Here is a 21,311-nt window from a genome sequence, read left to right on the forward strand (position 1 = left end):
TGTTTAAATAGATTTATTAAGAAATTTTTTTTAATGCTGTCTAAGAAATTATTGAAGACAATCTAATCAAATTGTCAAGAAAAATTGATTATTGCTTTAATATAAAGTTTTTTTTTTAATATAATATTTTTTCATAACCTACAGCAAGTTCAAACAAGCCATAAACACAATTGAGGGGCCTAAGCTGATCTGAAATCATATATTCATTAGAAAGTGATTTATCAAAAATGATCTAACTACTGCTTATTCTATAATTGTTAAAATAGTTGATTTTCTAATAACAAAGTGATCAAAAATTGATTTTACATTTTTTATTCCCAAATAGAGTAGAAAATATTTAAATTCTTTTCTAGGCACAGTCGGGGTCACCTATATTTACGGGTCCGGATGAAAAATATCCGATACCGACTAATCTATCACTGACCCAGCAATAGTGTACATTCGCAGTCGAATTGATCGGAGCTTTTGAAATAATGCCTTCAAACAACAACAGAAAAAGGAAGAAGAGGGAGCGACCCACGATTCACCCCAAAAACAAGTACTCCGATAACCCACCCGACTTCGCTCTCTTAGCTTCTCTTTACCCGTCATTCCAACCCTATGTTTTCTACTCCCGCAATGGTCGACCCACCATCGACTGGACGGACTTTAACGCCACCCGAGAACTCACCCGGGTCTTGCTCCTCCACGACCACGGCCTCAAATGGTAAGTAATTTTACTCCTCTCTCTACTTTCTTTGCCTTTTATAGCTCCTTACTGGGTTTCAGCTTTTTAACTTGGTTCTTGGGTTGTTTGGTAACTTATGTTTATTGGAGTTTGCCCAGCTCCTGCTTTTTTGTGTGGTCTGCTTCAATTTTTATTTATTTTTGTTTATGGAATGTAATGAGTGGAGTTTGGAAACCAGTGCAAGTTTGTGTTTTTCGTGGAGATTGAATAGTGAGCATTTGGTACTAATTATGGAATTGGAACCATAAATGCCCATGTAGGATGCCTATATGACACGTGACTAATTCATTCGAACTTTACCTGAAATCTTAGAAGGAAAGATATATTGGAGGTTTTATGTTCAGATGAGTTGGTTACAAAAAGGCACGGTCCGATATTGGAATGACTTCTTGCAATGAACTCACTTTTGATTAATGGAATTTTACAGAAATTTGTTTTGTTTTGGTCGTCAATATTGTTTATAACCCTTGATAGCTTCTAAATTTGTATGATAGCCAATAAATTCTGTAATTGGGAATGAGTTTACCCCTACTCTGTTACTCGTTCTGCTATTGGATAATACAAGAGGAGAAAACAGAATTTTGGGTATCTTTTTAACCAATTGAATATCTTTAGTTAAGACAATTAACTAGATAAAGCTTTCATGATTTTAAGCCGACAAGTAACTAGATGAAGCTTTCATGATTTTAAGTTCTCAAAACTCTCAACCTGTAAAATGTGTCTAGGGAGTTCAGATGATCAGCCATCAAATAGAGTGTTCCACCTTGAGTATTTTTTTTTTTTTTTTTTTTTTTTTCCTTCGTCTATGCCTTACCTCATTCTTGAAGGTATTTCAGCGTATTAGAAATTGACTTTCCTATATAAATTAAATTTCTCAGGTGGATTCCTGATGGGCAGCTATGCCCTACAGTGCCAAATAGATCCAATTACATACACTGGATTGAAGATCTTCTCTTGTCTGAAATCATCCCAAAGACTAATGCAAGTGGAGATAATGTAAGGGGTTTTGATATAGGAACTGGGGCTAACTGCATATACCCTCTTCTTGGTGCTTCTCTACTGGGATGGAGTTTTGTTGGGTCAGGTAGCTTCTTATTTTTAAGATTTAATAATTTCAAATTGTGGTACTTTCTGTTATGTCTCGAAACATGATAGTATTTCACTTTCGGTGAACTTTTTTTTCCAGACATTACCGATGTAGCATTAGAGTGGGCAGAAAGAAATGTGAAGGATAATCCACACATTTCAGAATTAATTGAAATTAGAAAAGTTGAAAGGGGCAATGATACCCTTTCAGTGGAAAATTCGCATGATGGAAAATCTCATTGTTGTGAAAGCAAACTAGATTTGACTGAGAATGTAGGTATTGAAGGCAAACCTTTCTCCTCTTCATATGATCTTCGTGCTGGTGTCAACAAGAGTTATTATGGACCACCTGTCCTTCTTGGTGTGGTAAAGGATGGTGAAAAGTTTGATTTCTGCATGTGTAATCCTCCATTTTTTGAGACCATAGAGGAAGCAGGACTAAATCCCAAAACTTCATGCGGTGGGACCCCAGAAGAGATGGTTTGTCCTGGTGGAGAAATGGCTTTTATCACTCGTATTATTGAAGATAGCTCCATATTGAAGCATACTTTTCGGTATTATGTAATTTCTTAAAGCATTTTCTTCACATTAATCTCTTCTTTCTCACTGTACTCTTCTTAGAATTATGCTTTTATATTTTAGTCACTGTTTGCAGATGGTACACTACAATGCTCGGTAGAAAATTGAACCTTAAATTCCTAATATCAAAGCTATGGGAGGTGGGAGTTACCATTGTTAAAACAACTGAATTTGTCCAAGGTCAAACATGTCGTTGGGGGCTGGCTTGGTCTTTTGTGCCACCTGCCAGGAAGATAATCTCACCTCATGTTGCTGAGAAGAATAACCTTTCTTTCATGCTTGAGGTCTGGATGTCTTATTTTATTATGCCCTACTAAATGTTTATTTATTTATTCTAATGTTTGTATTCTGTGCTTGAGGAGAAGGAGCCTCTTAATTAGGATGGGTGCGGTATCCAACTGAATTTAATATAAGTACAAGAAATCCTGGTCCCTCCACATGCAGAAGTTTTTCATGTTACCTGGCTAATTGGATTATTTAATACCCTTAGCTCTTTTTCCAAATCAGACCTTTACTCCTTTTTCTTCTTTTGTCTTTTTTCTTCCGAATTCTTTGTTTTTTCTCTGGTTAAAAAAATTACCCTTTTTTCTTCTATTGTCTTTTTTCTTCGGAATTCTTTACTTTTTCTTTGGTTAAAAAATGGCTTTTGAGATATTATGTCCAGCACCTCTGCCTGTTACAAGGCATGGGATTTCATGACTGATGCGATAGTTGAATAAACAAAATTCTTTACTCTTAACCCATTTCATGCTGCCACATCAGTTGTGAAGTCTCACATCTAGTGACAGCGAGCATTTTCCTTTAGTCTTTACTTGCTTGTGTCAGCATACCTGCATGCATTGACTTCTACAAAGTTGTTCTACTCTCTATTAGAAAGAAGAATGGGATTATAAATTCTAATTGCAGGTTATGAATCATGTGTTTTTCTGAATCCTAGTGGCCTAATAGATAGATAGGGATGATCATTTTTCATTGTAGGTTGTTGAGTGGCCATCAATTCCAAAAACTTAAAGCAGATAGGAAGGGGATTGAAACATATATTAAGCCAATACAATATCTATTTAGGTTTTGAGTCTGGTTTTTAATGTTTTTATTTTAAAGTAAACCATGTTATACACAATTTTTAACCATAAAAGCTATGTGCTGAAAAAGAATTTGTCCTAATTCAAGCAAAATTAGATGTAGTAATGTTATGAGTTATTCCTATACTACAAGCAATTACATGATTTATCAGCATACGGTACCCCAAAATTTTGACACCTCTAAACTTCACTAAATAATTTAATCTTTGAATCATCATGCACTACTAATCTCTGCTTCTAATATGAAATCTCATGGTGCAAATTAATCTACTTCACAGGGTATTGAACGCCAATACAGTGCCATAAATGTATTGGAATCTATCAAGTCTTTCTTCTGCACCAGTGGAGCATCATGTAACCTGAATACCTCCTTGTTTACCGTCGATGTATGATTTCTTTAGCTGTTAATATTATCATTGTGTATAGCTTATGGGAAAATGGCTCTGTGATCACATATGGCATAATGTTTAACAGATCACTGCTTCAAACGATCACTATAAGGCAATCCTAAAGAGTGAGGAACCACATTGTGATAGAGCTGCTAGCTGTGAAGATGTGCAAGATACATCCATAACTTCAAGCTGCTTGAACCTGCCCAAGGATAAGCTGTGTTTTCGAATCTCGGTATATGCTTATTTCATTGGTTTTAATGAATGAGATGACTTCTGCTGTTAATTTGTACTTGATTGTGCTACTGCTTCTTTCCTTAGGTCTTTCAGCAAACGCCTGGCACACTTCTGGTTAGAGGCTCACTAAAACAAGCAGATAGTAAAATTTCAGGTTTTTCTCGCATTTTTCAGTTTTTATTATTTTCAAGTTATTCATATTACTGCAGTATGCTGGCTCTTCTACACATGCATATTAAAGCTACCAAAATGCATCAAATGCTTTTATATATTCATAAGTTGTGATGGCATAAGTTTCTTTCGTTTTCACGTTGGAGACTGGTAATATGGTGAGTTGCTAGTGGAAATATTGTTGGATCTCTCCCTTGTACATGTTGACTGGATTCTAGTGGTGAAAACAATTGATTGTTGTATCTCCTTATGGCAAAGTTTCATTACCTGGATTTTCTATGCTGAATTATTTCTGCATGATATTGACCTATGATTTTTCTTTTACATTTTAGTTACTTTTTCTCTACCAAATTGTGTTCTATTTTACCACCAAAAATTGGCTCCCTCTTTTTTCCTTTGTTTTTTCTTGTTTTTGTTTGTTTTTTGTGATGGGGAAAAAGTTCTTTTTTTTTTTTTTTTTTTTTTTTTTTTTTTTTAGGAGTAGGAGTCGAGGATTGGTTTAAGTTATCTAAATTTGCATATTATAAGAACATAATTCAGTATCTCTCACAACATAGATTATCACTAGTTCCGAAACTATTTCCTCCTTTTATATGCATGTTACATTTTTAGCTGTCTGTCATATTTTTTTAACATGTTTGCAATATTACAGGAGCATTCTCATTGATATTGAAGCGGTTAGAGGAAGTTTTGAGACATAAATTTTGTAGAGAAAAGACCACTGTATATCCTTCCTAGTTTACCAGCAACGGAGGACCAAAAAGGAAGTAAAGAGAAATAGAAAGAAAAGTAAACCAGCATTGGATTTGTTAGTTTGCCTTTCAGTGCATATATAGGGACAGCATGCCAAGGGGCTTTGCCGTCAAAATGTTAGATCACAAAATGTTAGATACTGGGCAGTAGTAGATGCTGTTTGTAATTTAATTTCTTTGTGTATTCATAATATGATCAGTTTACAATCATCTTTGGCTTGTTGATCTTACTGATTTTGCTCTTATCCACTTTGAAAATTATGAATTTATTCTCATTTCATCATTCCATTTTTCGACATTGAAGCTGTATTTAACACGTTTTCAAAGAAGCATAATCCTGTACATTTTTTTTTTTTCCGACCTTTCAGTTTCAGCTTGTTATTCAGTGACGTTACCTTAACCATTTAATATGTTAATGGTGCCACGACTATTTTGCACATGATTAAACAATGTAGGCACACAATATTTAATGCTTTGAACTGTAAATTTCCACTTGTCAAAAAAGCATGACAAATTTCTGATGGAAATCAGAAACTGGTGAAGATTTTTTTATTATTAAGGCGAGACACACAACATTAGAAAGTTGGAATTTCACCATCAAATTCTCCTTTGATATATTAGTCTAACAGGATATGATTGTTTCAAGTCAACTTTAAAGGATGAGGAGACATATATAATAAAGGTATTTACTCTCTTATCGGATTGATCTGATACAATAAAATCGAAGTGTCTTATCCCTTATATATATATATATATAGATACACATTTTATTCTGCTGGATATTGTTATCCTGTTTATGTTGGGCGTCTGATGCATCACACTGATTACTACATGTAATCCGTGTGAAGTATGGTACAGATTATATGTAATGAGACGCTAAACATCTAACATTAGCTGGTGGAAACACTGTCTAACAGAAGGGGACTATGTATATTAGTTTTCCTACTAAGGTCTTTCCTTCCTTTTAGTGACCCGTTTATCAATGAAGGCTATTAAAGCAGGTGAGCATTTCTAGACAGAGTGGTTAAGCTTGTGAGCCAAATTGGTGAAATGTATGCAAAGCCAGTTGGAGGGTTGCTTTTGGCACATTCATTCAGGGTCCAAAATGGTTGGCTTTTTGGCTTTGCCAAAGGTTTTCTAGTTGGTGTGCGGTGTGCCATCCTATCCATCAAGGGGTGTGAGTTGGAAAAAACATTCAATATCGCTTTCTGCACATCCTTTTCTATGGACAAGAAATTCTGTTTGTTTATTAATTAAACATCCATGTCTTTAATTAATCCTTTTTTTTTGTCGTTCTCTTCTTCTTTCCCCTGCCGACGAAAGTATCTGAAAATTCAAAGTTTCCAGTAATTTCCATTTTTTTTTTTCTTCAGCTAGTGCTTCTCAAAAACAGCGTCAGAGTAGCTTCCTTTGAGGGAAAAAAAAATAAAAAAATGTTAGAAGTGGATCAGAAAATTTTGCTAATCAAACTCCAAAACATAGATTTTATACAAAAACAAGCAATTTACAATCCTTCATACATCACATTACAAACAATAAACGTACAAACGAACGAATCGGAAACCAGACACCATAATCTGACTCATATGCAGAAATTTGTCACAAAGACGAGAGAAACAGACTGAATTATGCAGTGGGAAAATGATCTATTGAAACAAGGACAAAATGTGAAAAAAACTGCACAGAACGAAAAACACAATCATGCTTTCCCTTCAACCCTTGCATAAGTGAGTCCAACACACGCATCAACAAAATCCTCATCAATAAAGTCTGTGGATAATATCTGCAGCCTATCAGCACAGCCTTTAGAGAAACACTGAGTTATGAACAATCTTGCATATCCATGAATACGATTTGTCACAGGTTTAACACACAGTACTGGGTTATCAGCCTGTGGTGTCACTGTATTCTCTACCCTGTAAAAGAATTTCCTTGATGAAACTGCAGCTTGCTCGCTCAAATGCTTCAGATTGCTATCGAATTTCGTCGATGGCAAATCTGTATCGATCCAATTGTCTTTCAAATGCCCTGAACCCCATAAGGGTCCCCCTGCTTTAGGCTGAGGAGACTTCCTCGGTTTCCATATGCATATAACTCTCTTTGGCAACAATTCAGCAATTGTCTTCCCAAAGACATGATCATCCTGGTGGATGAGGAACTCCCCGAGTCGTTCTTCCAAATACTTGTCGAAATCCGGAGGGTCTTCGTGCCCGAATTCAGTTCGAATCTCGAGGATTATGATCTCTGATTGTGTTTCTGACAAGAACTTCTTGACATCATTGATGACAACGTCAACGCTGTATGTAAGAAGGATTCCATGGCAGACACGACGATCCTCCTGAATTCTTATGTCAAGGACCCTGGCGCCCCTGACCAGCTGTTGGTAGATGGACAAAGATTGGCATTGAGCAAATGGCCTGGTTATGCATGGAAAACCAATCTTATTGGTTGCAGAATCATGGGTTCCTGGCCATACAATCTTGTTGATATGAACTTTTTCTGGGTTCAGACCAGCCATCCAATTCTTTCTGTCTGAAGGCCTGTACTCAGAACCAGGGAAATCTTGACCACAGCTTCCTTTTAGATCACAAAGAGTCTTCTTCTCTGTTGAGATGCACTTTCTTCGGTCCCGCTGCTTAGAAATCTGAGAACCCATATTTATGATATCAAAATGAAGAGGAAGGAAGAAGAAGAATTCAGAGTTTCTTCCTCTTCTTCTTCCTTTCTTTCTGGTTCTGGTTGCAGGAGGAGGTCTTGTAGGCTTTGTTAAGATACAGATCAAACTGATGGGTTTTAATATAAAGCATTGTAAACGTCATAAGGATTTTATTATGTTGTTGGTCTTGTTGAATTATGTAACAAAAACTCAATAGATTAATTTTCTTTTGTATTGATTTTTTGTCTCAATTATCTTGAAGATATTGGTTTGCAATCGGACGAGCTGATTTGTCTTTGTTTTTGTGGGCCATTTTTTTTGAATTATTGGTGGAGAGTTATAATCGATGTATCAGTTTCTCTTTTAAAAAATAAATAAATAAATAATGGAAAATTAGTGCTTCTCTTTGATTGGACCACCTGTGGCGAACGATATTTTCCTTGGGTTGGTCCAGTTGTTTGGCTATCCAAACATTTCTGACGTTGTTGGTTTTGATATATGCTTTTTTTTTTTTTTTGGAAATAAATTTTTTAATAAATTTATTTATTTTTAGAAAAGAAAATTAAGCAAAAATTTGCCATATGTCAGCAGAAACTGTGTTGATTTTTTTTTTTGGATGAATGAAACAATGTGTTAATTACAGCTTGTTTTGCAATCCCAGTGCGCCAATTCAAATTGGTGGTTCAACCATTAAAATAATTATAAACCAACAGATGCCATAATTGAAGGAAATTAACACAATTATTGCTATATAGTTCTTTGATACCATTGTTCAGGAAAAGATGCTCCTATTTTAAGGACAAAGGTTTGGTTCATCAATCATCTTATTATAATCATTAGGTCTAAAGAGCGAAGCCATCACAACCATCCAACTGAGATAGCAATCTAGTATGAAAACCAATAAACAAAGGAAAAAATAAAAAAAAATAATTTTCTACCTATTTTGTGGTTGATTCAAGACCTTGAAAATCCAAGGGAATGAGCTGGAAGATCATTGAAGCAAAAATAAATTGGTCCAGGTCCACCGACGATAATATCTACTAACTCATCAATTAGATGAGCTACAAAATTGTTGTGAGCTTCACGTTTATATGTTTAGCGGGCCTACCATGTGCAATTAATCTCATTTAAAAGCCGATAAGCTCAATGATTCACGGTAGTGATTGGGTCCAAAAGAGAGTAGATAGCAAACTTATAAGAAAAAAAAGATAGAAGGTTAAATAAAGAGATCTTCACCAAAAAAGTTTAGGGAGATGATGGAGACTTCCATTAGAGATTATCAGGTAAAATTCACCTGTTTGACATGGTAGCATGTCAGATTTATTCATTTGTTGTTGTCTTGGTTTTTCTTTATAATACTTTAGAATATAACCATAAATTAAAATTATAGCGTCCAGTGAATCTAAAAAGGAGAAGAAGAAGAAGAAGAATAAAGTTTTGTTCTCTGTCATTCGGATGCAAAACATGTGCTCCACCTCTTTACAAGTTGTTTCCTTATCCAAAATGTTTTGTAGCCTCTGGTCAATTCGGAGCAGTCTATTTACATGTCAGTCTCATGGATTTTGTGCACATCATCTGGTCCCCTCCTCAAGCTTTCCCTATCTTTCCCTATTCAAATTCTGAGATATGAGTGTTTGAAGCCTAGCAATTTAGTATGTTTGTATGGTTGGAAATCATTCGCGTTTTACTAATGGGTTTTTTAACCCTGCAGGGGAGTGATTGAAAGTTTAGGGTTTAGGGTTCAGTGATTGAAACAAAAATCTCCAGTGTAGTAGAAGTGTAGTAAAGGTGTACCGCTTGTCTGAGTTTGAGACCTAATCTTAGTAATACAGACAAACATTAACCAATACATCTCGCCAACAAAAGTCACAGAAATACAGGACAGGAAGGAATGGTATACTTCAGAACAATTACACAAAAGGATGCAAAATATCTTCCATTGCTTCAGCTTCTTCAATCTTTTCAATGAAATGTCATGAATGAATGGTTGTGCTTTTGAAGAGACCAATTCTACAATCTGAACATAATAGTTAAAAGAATGAAAACGTTACAAGAAATCGACTTGAAATATTGTTCTCTTATCCTCTCTAGCTGCTAATTTCGAGAGGATACATTTCAGCAAGACATTTACCTCTCGTTGTTTAGGAATGAAGCATCAACTTCTATCTGGTCAGCTAACTGTTCCAAAACTGAGTATATTACTTCTTTTAGAGGGTGCAGCCTATCCGACACAGTGAATGCATGCACTTTATTATCAATTTCTATCCAACTAATAGCTCGCTCTTTTCTTACATGTCTCTTGTCCATAACATGTCTGACTTCCTCTACCAATTCCCATCTCCCAAGAGCAGCATATATACTTGACAGTAACACATATGCAGCAGAAGATTGGGGATCCAACTTGATAAGGTGTTCAGCTACTTTTCTTCCTAGATCAATATTTCCTTGAAGTCTACAAACACCAAGTATGGCATTCCAAACTTGATCACCAGGTTCAAATGGCATCTTCTCAAGCTGGTCCATTAATTCATTGAAACATCCAGCTCGACCCAAGAGATCAATTAAGCAAGCGTAATGCTCTTGATCAGGAACGATGTGATGTTCTGTAGCCATGGATTTGAAAATCCCAAGTCCTTCATGCACTAGACCAGAATGACTACATGCATTGAGAATTACCACAAAGGTGACCCTATCCGGCTTCACTCCTGATCTGACCATGTCATCAAACATCTGCATTGCCTCTTCACCAAGACCATGCTGAGCTAAGGCAGATATCATTGTGTTCCACAAAACAACATCTTGCTTATTACCCAAAAGATTGAAAACCAAACATCCAGCCCTCAAATTCCCACACTTTGTATACATATCGATGAGAGAGCTCACAACTATTGTGTTGGGTCTGAAATTAGTACGTATCAAAAAGGCATGTATTGATTTGCCATGCTTAAGTGAAGCTATACTGGCACAAGCACAAAGGCAACTGCTAAACGTAAATTGATCAGGTATTATCCGAAACATTACCATTTTGGAGAACAATGTCAGAGCTTCATGCCCCAAACCATTTCTAGCATAGCCAGCAATAAGAGCTGTCCAGGAGACTGGATTCTTCTCTGGCATCTTGTCAAACAACTCACTAGCTGATTTCATATCCCCCCATTTGGCATATCCTGAAACCAGAGTGGTCCAAGCAAGAACATCCCTCACCTTCATCTCATCAAACAATCTCCTTGCATATTCCATCTCACCACACTTAGCGTAAGAGTCGACAACAGAACTCGAAAGCACCACGTTAGACAAAAAACCAGCAACCAAAACCTGTCCGTGAACCTGCCTAGTAAGCCCCAATTCCTTCAACTTCACACATAAAGTCAAAACACCCGCAAAACTAAACTCATTATAACCAATTGACAGTCTCCGCAACTCTCTATAAAAACTCAAAGCCTCATCAGCAAACCCATTCTGAGCATACGCAATCACCATTGTATTCCACGAAACAACATCCCTCTCCGGCATTTTATCAAACAACCCCCTGGCGGCCTTCAACCTTTTCATTTTAGCATACCCAGAAAGCATATTATTCCAGGAGTACAAATTCCTGATAGACATTTTATCAAACACCTTGCGAGCCTCGACGTCATCGCCGCATTTGAAGTACATGTTAATCAAATGGTTCGCTAAAAACGTAGAAGGGTGTTTGAGCCCAGTGACCTTCAAATGTAAGTGAACCCATTTGCCTTCTCTTAAGGACCTACTGTTTCCGCAATGCCGCAAGAGTTGGGCGAGAGTTCTAGAAGGCAAGCGTATGCCTTTGCGTACTAACAACTCGAGGGAAGAAAGAGCATGTGAGAGATGGCCCTGAGATAACAGGTCGAGGATGGGTTGGACGAGGCAGTAAGCTTTGGTGGAATTGCGTTTCTTGGGTTTGTTGCTGCTGCGAAATCGAGAGGTTAGATTGGGAGTCGAGGAAGAGAAAGGGGGCATTGCAGGTCGAAACCATAGGAGGGTTTTGTGTTGAAGTCTTCATCAATGGAGGGTCGGAAATGGCGTTTCCGATTTTGGATCGGCGAGATCAGTTCTGCCGAGCATCGCCGCCGTTTGTGAGAAATGATTGTGTGGGTGGGCCTGGCGATGTGTTGGTGGTGGTGCCGAGCAAATTTTCAATGGAATGTGGGTCGTCCACTTTCTTATTGGGCCTACCCCGTGAACCAATAACCAAACATCAAAATCTTTTCTTCTTCTTTTTTTAATGGATTTTTTTTTTTTGAAACAAAATAATTTAAGAAAATTTAAAAATTTATTAAATTTTGGATTCCAAAGGCATATCAGTCCAATAAGTGAAACCAAGTAAAAAAATTTTTTTTTTCTGAAATTGAAAAAAAAAAATTGATATTGTGACACAAAACTAATTCTTAACAGGCCAACATTACATTAGACTAATGAGAGCTAGTACAACATTTTCCTTTTTAGACATTTGCTCATCACCATGCAAATCCCATTTTTATGATCTTCTATAGAAAGCATAAGTTTACCCCATCCACTTTCCTTTTGTTTATTTATAAATATTAGAGGGAGTTTCATACTCCAAAGTTTTATTTATTATTTTTTTCGAACACATACTAAATTAAAGGATTATTTTTATTTGTAGGTATGGTTATGATCAATCCAAAATCTTGGTAACATCAACTCTCATTCTCAATTGGATTGTATCTAGCAATATTCAAATATATGAACTCTAAAACTTTATGGGAATAAATAATAATTTTGTTACTTGGTTGTTTTTATAGGAATAAATTTACACAATAATCTACTATTCATGCTAAGTTGTAATTATTTATTTATTGTTTTCAAAATTATTTTCGTTTTTAAAAATTATAAATTATCTTAAACTCTATTATTTTCATGATTTTGAATCTATATTTTTATAATATAGATAAAAGTATTTAACACTGAAATTATTCTCATATTTTTTAAAATTATTATTTTTGGTAAAATTTTTCTTGTTTTTTTTTTTTTTAAATTGGATTTGAGATAACTTTAAAATTTAATAAGTATAAACGATCTCTTTGTCCACATGTAGGTATAAAATCTCTTTCTTTTTTTTAAAAAGCATAAAATCTTTTTCTCTTAAAAACAAAAAATCTTTTTACTAAAAACGAAGAAAAGTATAAAATCCAAGTATACGAAGCAAGAAAATCAAAGGCAAATCTGCCACCATCTTGGGAAACGATGCTCTTACTATTCATGATGTGGTTACTAGTTTCTAAAAAACTTTGGGAGGGTTTCCACCAAACAAATAAAAAAAAAAAAGAAAAAAAGGGTTAAATATTTTTTCACCACGTGGTACTCAGGTGACTACATAAAAGCAAGGAAGATGTTCATCATTTAAACCGCTTCTGATTAATCCATCAAGTGTCAAATGGACGGTCAAGATTTTCAGCAAAATCTTAATCACGTGACACATGAGGAAACCACCGGATGTGTGAGAGAGCAGGGTAGACCTTTTTCCACTTCAAGTCCACGTCACCACGATTGGCGTCTTTCAGGATGATACCGATGCATCATTCTCATCCGTCCGATAGAAGCCCCTGAACCATCATCGACCGTTGATCAGCTCTTATCCTCTAATCCGTCTGCTGGTTAGCAAATGAAAGCAGTACAAATGAAATATACGAAGTAATAAGCATATGAAAAGTGATCCCCTCTCTCCCTCTCTCTCTCTCTCTCTCTCTCTCTCTCTCTCTCAATCTTTCTGAGACTCGAAGCATTACGTTTCTCTCTCTAGAAGACTGTCATTCACAGAACCAGGTTAGCCTTCTCTGCTATTTGTTTACTGCTATTCGTTATCTTTTTGATATTGTTTTTTCTGCCCTGTATGATATTTTACGCAAAAACCCTAATAGAAGCCGTGGAAACTTTGTCAGGATCTGTTCGCTTCTGTTCCAATACTGTATTAGTTAATTATCACGAAGTATAAATGTTCATCGTGTTTTTGTTTTTCTTTTTTTATTCCAACATTTGCAATTTCGTTTTTCTCGCGTAATTTGTTGTTGAGATTTTAGTTTTTATTGGTTTATTGGGTTTGTAACTAGTATGAGACGCTTATAATTTTTTTTTTTAATTTTAATTTTTATAATCAAACTTTGTTAAATGATTCTTCTAATTCCTGGGTATTTGTGAATCTAGGGTTTTGAAGCATCGTTTGAGAATTTGGGATGGAGAATGCGGCCGGGATTTTTGTTGATAACTCAAATATGCCAGAGGAAAAAAGTGTGGAAGTTGGCGTTTCTGAGGAGAGGATAGAGGAGAAGGCAGTTTTGGGGTCTGATGGATTGAATGAATTAGAAGGGGAGGAGGTTTTTGAGGAGGCAATGGATGTCCAGGAACATTTACAGGAGCAAGGGACGAAAGCTAGTTTTTGGGATGATGCTGTTGTAGGTGAAAATAGGAAGTCGGAGACGATTAATGATTTGGGTTTGGAAGGGGTTGATAAGAGTCCTTCTGGTGGTCATGAGTTTGAGAAGTTCGAAGAGGCAATTGGGGTTCTGATTGAGGTTGGAAAACATGAGGAAGAGGACGAGGCAGTTGTGATTAATGAAGGGAAAGTAAGAGATTTGGTTGGTGGGAACAGTGTTGATGGAACTGAAATGACAAGTGGGATTGATGATGGTGGGACTGATATAAAACCAATGACCAATGAAGTGAATGGATCGGATGATGGATTGGTTGTCAGCAGAGATGATGGGGGGAAGGAGAATTTCGAGATTGGTGCTAATGGAGAAATAGAAGCTACCAAAAGTGGGGACAAGATTGATATAAAGGATGAAATTCACCTAGAAACTGCATCCACTATGGAGATTCTGGAGAAAGCTACTAGTGTCCAGGAATTAGATATAAATACCTTGGTCACTGAAGGTCAAGATGGCGGGAAAGGGGAGCTGCAAAACGCCTCATCTAGTCCTAGTTTGAAGCTACATGATGATAAGGGCATGAAAAGGGATGAAGAAAACATCTATAGTGAATATCGGGAACTTGATAGCAATGAATTGAAAAATGTTACAGTTAGTGTTGATGCGATACATGGTGAGGATAATAGTTTGGAGCTGAGTAATACTAATAGAGACCATAAAGATTACAGAAATGGGGATGTGAAAGAAGATGCTGCTGATGGACTGCTTTTGGAGCATGATGGGGAATCTGGAGAAATGAAGAACACGTTATCTGACCTACAGACATCTGTTGAGGAAAGGTCAGTAAAATCAGATATTGGTGACCCACTTTCTCTTGACAAGTCTACAATTGAGAAAGCGCAGGTTATCCAGGCTAGTGTTGCAGACTCGAGAGTGGAGAATGACAAGGATTTTGAATCTCAGAAAGTTGTTGACAAGGCTCGTGAAGTAAGCAATGATGATGCTATTGCTAAGGGACTAGAAAAAGAAGATGGAAAAAATCCAGAAGCGCAGACAACTACTCAAGTGAAAAGGGTCCAGGAGATTCAGCAAGCACAAGAACATGCATCATCATCTGCAAAATCTACTGATTCTGCACCTGCTCCTGCTCCTGCTCCTGCTCGTCCAGCTGGCTTAGGGCGTGCTGCCCCACTATTGGAACCTGCACCTCGGGTGGTGCAGCAGCCTCGGGTAAATGGTACTCTGTCTCATATGCAAAACCAGCAACTTGAGGAGCCTGTTAATGGTGATCCTGAGGAGCATGGTGAAACTCGTGAGCAACTCCAAATGATAAGGGTGAAATTTTTGCGGCTTGCTCATAGGCTTGGGCAGACTCCTCATAATGTTGTTGTGGCTCAGGTTCTGTATAGACTGGGGTTAGCTGAGCAGCTGCGTGGGAGAAATGGGGGCCGTGTTGGTGCATTTAGTTTTGATCGTGCAAGTGCCATGGCAGAGCAGCTTGAGGCCGCAGGGAATGAACCCCTTGATTTTTCTTGCACAATTATGGTTCTTGGAAAGACAGGGGTTGGTAAAAGTGCGACAATCAATTCCATATTTGATGAAGTGAAATTTGGCACTGATGCTTTCCAGACGGGTACTAAGAGGGTTCAGGATGTTGTGGGAACTGTGCAAGGGATTAAGGTAAGGGTTATTGATACTCCAGGCCTTCTATCGTCGTGGTCTGATCAACGTCAAAATGAGAAGATTCTTCACTCTGTTAAGCGCTTTATTAAGAAAACACCTCCAGATATTGTGTTGTATCTTGATAGGCTGGACATGCAAAGCAGGGATTTTAGTGATATGCCTCTCTTGCGTACTATAACAGAGATATTTGGACCTTCTATATGGTTTAATGCAATTGTGGTACTGACTCATGCTGCATCTGCTCCACCTGAGGGCCCAAATGGTACCGCTTCTAGTTATGACATGTTTGTCACTCAACGTTCTCATGTTGTTCAGCAAGCCATCCGTCAGGCAGCTGGTGATATGCGACTGATGAATCCTGTTTCATTAGTGGAGAATCACTCGGCATGTAGAACAAATAGGGCTGGGCAAAGAGTGTTGCCAAATGGTCAGGTTTGGAAGCCGCATTTGCTGCTGCTATCTTTTGCATCAAAAATTCTAGCAGAAGCTAATGCACTTTTGAAGTTGCAAGATACTCCACCTGGAAAGCCTTATTCAACTCGATCTAGGGCACCTCCTTTACCTTTCCTTCTTTCATCCCTGCTTCAATCAAGACCACAATTGAAGCTGCCCGAAGAGCAGTTTGGTGATGATGATAGTGTAGATGATGATCTAGATGAATCATCAGATTCTGATGATGAATCAGAATTTGATGAGTTGCCGCCATTTAAACGTTTGACCAAAGCCCAGCTGGCAAAGCTTTCCAAAGCTCAAAAGAAGGCGTATTTTGATGAATTAGAGTATAGGGAAATGCTTTTCATGAAGAGGCAATTGAAAGAAGAGAGAAAGCGGCGAAAGTTGATGAAAAAGATGGCAGCTGCAGCAAAGGATATGCCAAGTGATTATGGTGAAAATACAGAGGAAGAAAGTGCTGGTGCTGCATCTGTTCCTGTTCCGATGCCAGATTTGGCCTTACCTGCTTCATTTGATTCTGATAATCCTACTCACCGCTATCGCTATCTTGATTCTTCCAACCAGTGGCTTGTGAGGCCTGTTCTAGAAACTCATGGTTGGGATCATGATGTTGGTTATGAAGGAATAAATGTTGAGCGATTGTTTGTCGTGAAAGGCAAAATACCCTTATCCTTTTCTGGGCAAGTTACGAAGGATAAGAAGGATGCCAATGTCCAAATGGAAGTGGCAAGCTCATTAAAGCATGGAGAAGGCAAAGCAACTTCCTTAGGTTTTGATATGCAAACTGTTGGGAAGGATTTGGCTTATACGCTAAGAAGTGAGACAAAGTTTGCTAATTTTAGGAAGAACAAGGCAACCGCTGGTATCTCAGTTACTCTTTTAGGTGATTCCTTGTCAGCTGGACTGAAAATGGAAGACAAATTAATTGCCAACAAACGGTTCCAATTGGTTGTGACTGGTGGTGCGATGACTGGTCGAGGTGATATTGCTTGTGGTGGGAGCCTGGAGGCCCAGTTGAGAGATAAAGATTATCCTCTGGGTCGTTCACTGTCAACTCTTGGACTTTCTATCATGGATTGGCATGGTGATCTAGCTATTGGATGCAACATACAATCCCAGATTCCAGTTGGGCGCTATTCTAATTTGATTGCTCGTGCCAATTTGAATAATAGAGGGGCTGGACAAGTTAGCATTCGCTTAAATAGCTCAGAACAGCTTCAAATAGCTTTGGTGGGTCTTGTTCCTCTACTCAGAAAGTTACTCAGTTATCATCAGCAACCGCAGTTAGGGCAATGATGAAGGTTCGGTCATATATGTGCTGTAGCAGCTTTGTGGTAATAGGTCATCATCAAAGTGAATGTGGCATCTGTTGATGGTCATCACCAGAAGTGAGTGATTTTATGCTGCTGGTTTAAGCCTTTGTCAACATAAAAGTGTCGTCCATTGATAGTGGTGAATTTTAGCTTCTAATTAGATAATCTATTAGGTGATTTTTGTTCCTATTAAGGTACTGGACCAAGGGTTGCTTCTTGTTCAATCATGCCTTTTATTAAATTCCGTGTGTGAAAATTGATTTTCATTGCAAATTTATTAGGCACATGGAGTTTGCTGATCGTTCATGTTTTTCCAGGCTATAGAGATCACCTTTTCTTTTAATTTAGGTTATAGAAATATTAGATTGTTTTCCTTTGTGCATTAGCTGTCCAAGTAGAAGATCCTGATATGCCTTTCCTTTGTTAGCTGCCATTCATCAATATGATGATTGTTTATAAGAATGTTATCGATGATCTTGTTGATATGCAGTGCAAATTTTGAACTAATTTGCTTGAAAAAATAATTTGGATCTGCATTTGATTTTTTTCACGCAATCTGGGATAATTTGTGTGCTTTAGGAAGTATACTTCAGTTAGCTTGTCTATATGCCTTGTTTTAGATTTGCCACTGAGATGGGTTATCTTTTCCAGTTTTCTTCCTTCTTTCTGTGGGTGGGGCTTTGCTTCTGTGAAGATGATTCATCCGCTATTGTAAAATGTATGCTGGGAAATATATATAGGAATGATTATCCTCCAGCAACCCGTGGGACTGTTTGACCTTTGGGTGATCAACCCCGACCCATAAGAAAGTCAGGTTCTTTTCTACTTTGAGTACATGGAGTTCATTCAGGATTTGCCTATCAGGCTTCAATTTTTGTACTCTCTTTTGTACTTGTTCCCGACAATTTGCTCTTGGATAGAATCCAAGTATCTTGTACAAGTTAAATTTTGGTTCTTACCAAAGTATTCCACCTTTGGTGCTGAGCATTCCTTCAAGCCCTTCCCTGAATGGAACTTTGTGTTATGGAAGCTAGAAATTCTGTTTGATTTTGGTTGTAGAAGATAGAATAAGATTTTGAACATGGATAGAGAATGGTTCTATTTCTTTTTTTTTTTTTTTTTTTTGTTTGGGTGAATAATAAAGAGTGGCTTTTTTTTTTTATTGTCTTGGGCATCAAGTATCATAATATTCCAAAAGATTCTTCCTAGTCATTATTTCTTTTGTGTTTCAGTTTATTAAAAGATAATTGGTGTTTTCCCCTTTTTAGGCCCTCAACCGTCCGTAGAGAAATGGTCCCAGGGGATTTGATAGCCTCATCCCTTGTGATGGGGAAATAGCTGTATGTATTTGTTGCCTTTTGGTCCTCAGTTGCAGTGTCCAGTTTCCAAGTTTCACGAAAAGAGAATCTTGTGCACTTGAAGTGAAAGCTACTTTTTTTAAATGATTAGAAAAGGCCATTTGGAATGCTCTACCTAGTAGAGGCCCAAGGATTTGTAATTTTGGAGTGTCAGCATCTTCCGGATCTATGTTATTGTCATACTTGGATTCATTACTGATGTTGAATTCTCATAAATTATTGAAAAGCATAGCGGGCCTTCAAAACATTACAAAATTACAGTCAACTTGTGGTTTTTTCTCTAATGATTTTTTTAATGAAGTAAATCGACTTCTATTATTATTGCTTATGTAAAGAGTATAAAATATCTTAGTCAACACTCAACTGTAAACTTTCTTGGATTGGGCCGAAAGGTAAAAGGCTTTATTTATTTATTACTTTTGTAGAAAATAGCTTTTTGGGCTGCTCAAAGACTCAATGTGGTGCATATATATTTTATTATTTTCTTTTAAATAGCACTGTTAGCAAACTAAATGTGGGGCTAAGTGCAAAATCAAGAGAATAAAAGAAGAGACAGAAAGTTTTTGATAAACATGGCACTTTATGGTAGCAGGCTAGCAATTTTTAATTTTAGGATGCAACTGCATTTACCTTTCCTTTCTGGTTAATTATATTTACTATTGATGTCAGTAAAAAAAGAATTTGTTATCATGCTCCATAGCCATTTTATTTGATACTGAAAACTTGTGGACGCGGTTGATTATGTCTTTTCCAATATTACTTGCCGTATTATCAAATTAATCAAATGGAATGCAGAGTAATATATTGTCATATTGCTTTTTACTAATGTATATTACAGAACATGTCTCAATCATAAAATTAAATTTTAGCAAAAATTATGATGTGGGTCCAAATCTTTTGTTCCCAAATAATGTTTCGGATGCTAATTAAGGGAAAACTGAATTAAATGGATAATTGCAAAGCTTAATTCTGTAACATTAGATAAACATTAAGCTGACATAGCACTGTTTCAAAACCAATTCCTAACACTCCCAAAAATCTGTACAAAAGAATATACACTCTGTTTCTTTCCAACAAATAAAAAACGCACAAAACTTCAATTTTATTTTTTTTATTTTTATGTTTTTTGGGTGTCCGAATTTCATGAATCTTTTACATAAATCCACATTGGCCGGGCCTTGAAACTTGATGAAGAGAAAGATTGCAAAAGTTTTTTGAATGTGAGCAAGAAGGGATGGATTCCAACTTAAGTGGGTGATCTTCAATTTCAGCAACGAATGGATGATCCAACAACATCTCAGCCGTCCATCTTTCTCTAGGATTTCTTATGAAGCACTTCCTCAAGAAATTTTTCCCTTTGGCAGACATATTACGTGGCAATTCAGGCTCTTTATTGCTAAAAGCAAGCCAACGAACCAAATCCTTGTTGTCCAAGCTTGGCCATGCGAACTCTCCACTAATCATCCCAATCACTATGCAACCAAGCGACCAAATATCCAACGGCGCTTCGATTATCTCACCGAAAGCAACCGATTCCGGCGACATATAAGGTGGAGTTCCACGGAACCTAAACTCACTACTAGAATTCACAAAGAAATCATCTTCTTTCCCAGGTTCTTTGGACAATCCGAAATCGGAAATCTTAAGCTGCACGCCGAAATCAGACCTAAATACGAGGATGTTTTCCGGCTTAAGATCGCAATGAACGTATCCATGTTCATGAATGCGAAGAAGACCTTTCAATATCATCCTGGTGTAAATTTGAACCTCGCATTCAGGTAATCTACCTTGTCGGGATTCGATCAAGTCCATTAGGTCACCGCCATTGGCGTATTCAAGTAGCAAATTGTAAACCCTTTGGCCGTTTTCGATTGTCAATTCGTTGCCGTAGCATTGAAGGATCTCAGAGCAATTCGAAAAGTGTTCCAAAATCCTTTGTTCTTTTTGAAGAGACTCGGAGTCTTCGAGCGTGGAAGATTTCACGGCGATGGTTTTGGAAGAAAGGCGAAGGTTTAGAGGTATGGCCAGGTGAACGGTTCCATAAGCACCTGAACCAACAACTTTGATCTTCTTCCAATTTCTGGAGCACATATTTGTCAATCAGTGTGATCAGTGATTATTTATTGCACATTAAACAACTATGGCACTAATTGGTATCATATATATTCATATATATATATATATATATATGAAAAATAATGGGCTAGCTCGCGAATCGCTAGTTTCCTAATTTAATAAACTGGTATATAATATTATATCGCGAATCGCTAGTTTCCTAATTTAATAAACTGGTATATAATATTATATTACCGTTGTGTATGAACGCCTATTTTTTTTTTTTAAATTATAATAATTATTATTATTTTTTATGAATAATTGCTTTTTTAAATAATTGACTATCGCTCTGAAAATCAAAAA

General features: G+C 37.0%; 5 protein-coding genes across 8 annotated transcripts; 2 read left to right on the forward strand and 3 right to left on the reverse strand.

Moving 5' to 3' along the window:
- Positions 1–342: 342 nt before the first annotated feature.
- LOC107427563 (uncharacterized) lies at positions 343–5,306 on the forward strand. 2 transcript variants are annotated; one of them, XM_016037948.4, is made up of 8 exons: positions 350–706; positions 1,606–1,811; positions 1,914–2,367; positions 2,469–2,676; positions 3,753–3,860; positions 3,949–4,098; positions 4,185–4,254; positions 4,924–5,306. In XM_016037948.4, the coding sequence occupies exons 1-8, from the start codon at positions 474–476 to the stop codon at positions 5,007–5,009; spliced, it is 1,515 nt and encodes a 504-aa protein (XP_015893434.2). In that variant the 5' UTR covers positions 350–473; the 3' UTR covers positions 5,010–5,306. The 2 variants fall into 2 exon arrangements, 1 of the variants encoding a protein (XP_015893434.2); XR_009634255.1 differs by lacking the exon at positions 4,924–5,306 and having other exon boundaries at positions 343–706; positions 3,753–3,828.
- Positions 5,307–6,478: 1,172 nt separating this feature from the next.
- LOC107427591 (uncharacterized) lies at positions 6,479–7,869 on the reverse strand. Its single transcript, XM_016037980.4, has one exon. It carries the CDS (start codon positions 7,677–7,679, stop codon positions 6,723–6,725), a length of 957 nt encoding a protein of 318 aa, XP_015893466.2. The 5' UTR covers positions 7,680–7,869; the 3' UTR covers positions 6,479–6,722.
- A 1,555-nt stretch (positions 7,870–9,424) lies between these two features.
- On the reverse strand, positions 9,425–11,918 carry LOC107427559 (pentatricopeptide repeat-containing protein At2g21090). Its single transcript, XM_016037945.4, has 2 exons — positions 9,811–11,918; positions 9,425–9,696 (listed from the first exon to the last, which is right to left on the reverse strand). The coding sequence occupies exons 1-2, from the start codon at positions 11,658–11,660 to the stop codon at positions 9,690–9,692; spliced, it is 1,857 nt and encodes a 618-aa protein (XP_015893431.2). The 5' UTR covers positions 11,661–11,918; the 3' UTR covers positions 9,425–9,689.
- A 1,401-nt stretch (positions 11,919–13,319) lies between these two features.
- On the forward strand, positions 13,320–19,306 carry LOC107427577 (translocase of chloroplast 120, chloroplastic). 3 transcript variants are annotated; one of them, XR_007242804.2, is made up of 3 exons: positions 13,320–13,484; positions 13,863–17,610; positions 18,804–19,306. XR_007242804.2 is itself a non-coding variant. In XM_048480213.2 (2 exons), exon 2 carries the CDS (start codon positions 13,892–13,894, stop codon positions 17,516–17,518), a length of 3,627 nt encoding a protein of 1,208 aa, XP_048336170.2. In that variant the 5' UTR covers positions 13,320–13,484; positions 13,863–13,891; the 3' UTR covers positions 17,519–18,018. The 3 variants fall into 3 exon arrangements, 1 of the variants encoding a protein (XP_048336170.2); XR_007242803.2 differs by lacking the exon at positions 18,804–19,306 and adding an exon at positions 18,187–18,646; XM_048480213.2 differs by lacking the exon at positions 18,804–19,306 and having other exon boundaries at positions 13,863–18,018.
- A 727-nt stretch (positions 19,307–20,033) lies between these two features.
- LOC107427543 (mitogen-activated protein kinase kinase kinase 20) lies at positions 20,034–20,984 on the reverse strand. Its single transcript, XM_048481025.2, has one exon. It carries the CDS (start codon positions 20,982–20,984, stop codon positions 20,046–20,048), a length of 939 nt encoding a protein of 312 aa, XP_048336982.1. The 3' UTR covers positions 20,034–20,045.
- Positions 20,985–21,311: the final 327 nt, after the last annotated feature.

The sequence above is a fragment of the Ziziphus jujuba genome, chromosome 9, assembly GCF_031755915.1.
Source record: "Ziziphus jujuba cultivar Dongzao chromosome 9, ASM3175591v1".
Taxonomy (NCBI): domain Eukaryota; kingdom Viridiplantae; phylum Streptophyta; class Magnoliopsida; order Rosales; family Rhamnaceae; genus Ziziphus; species Ziziphus jujuba.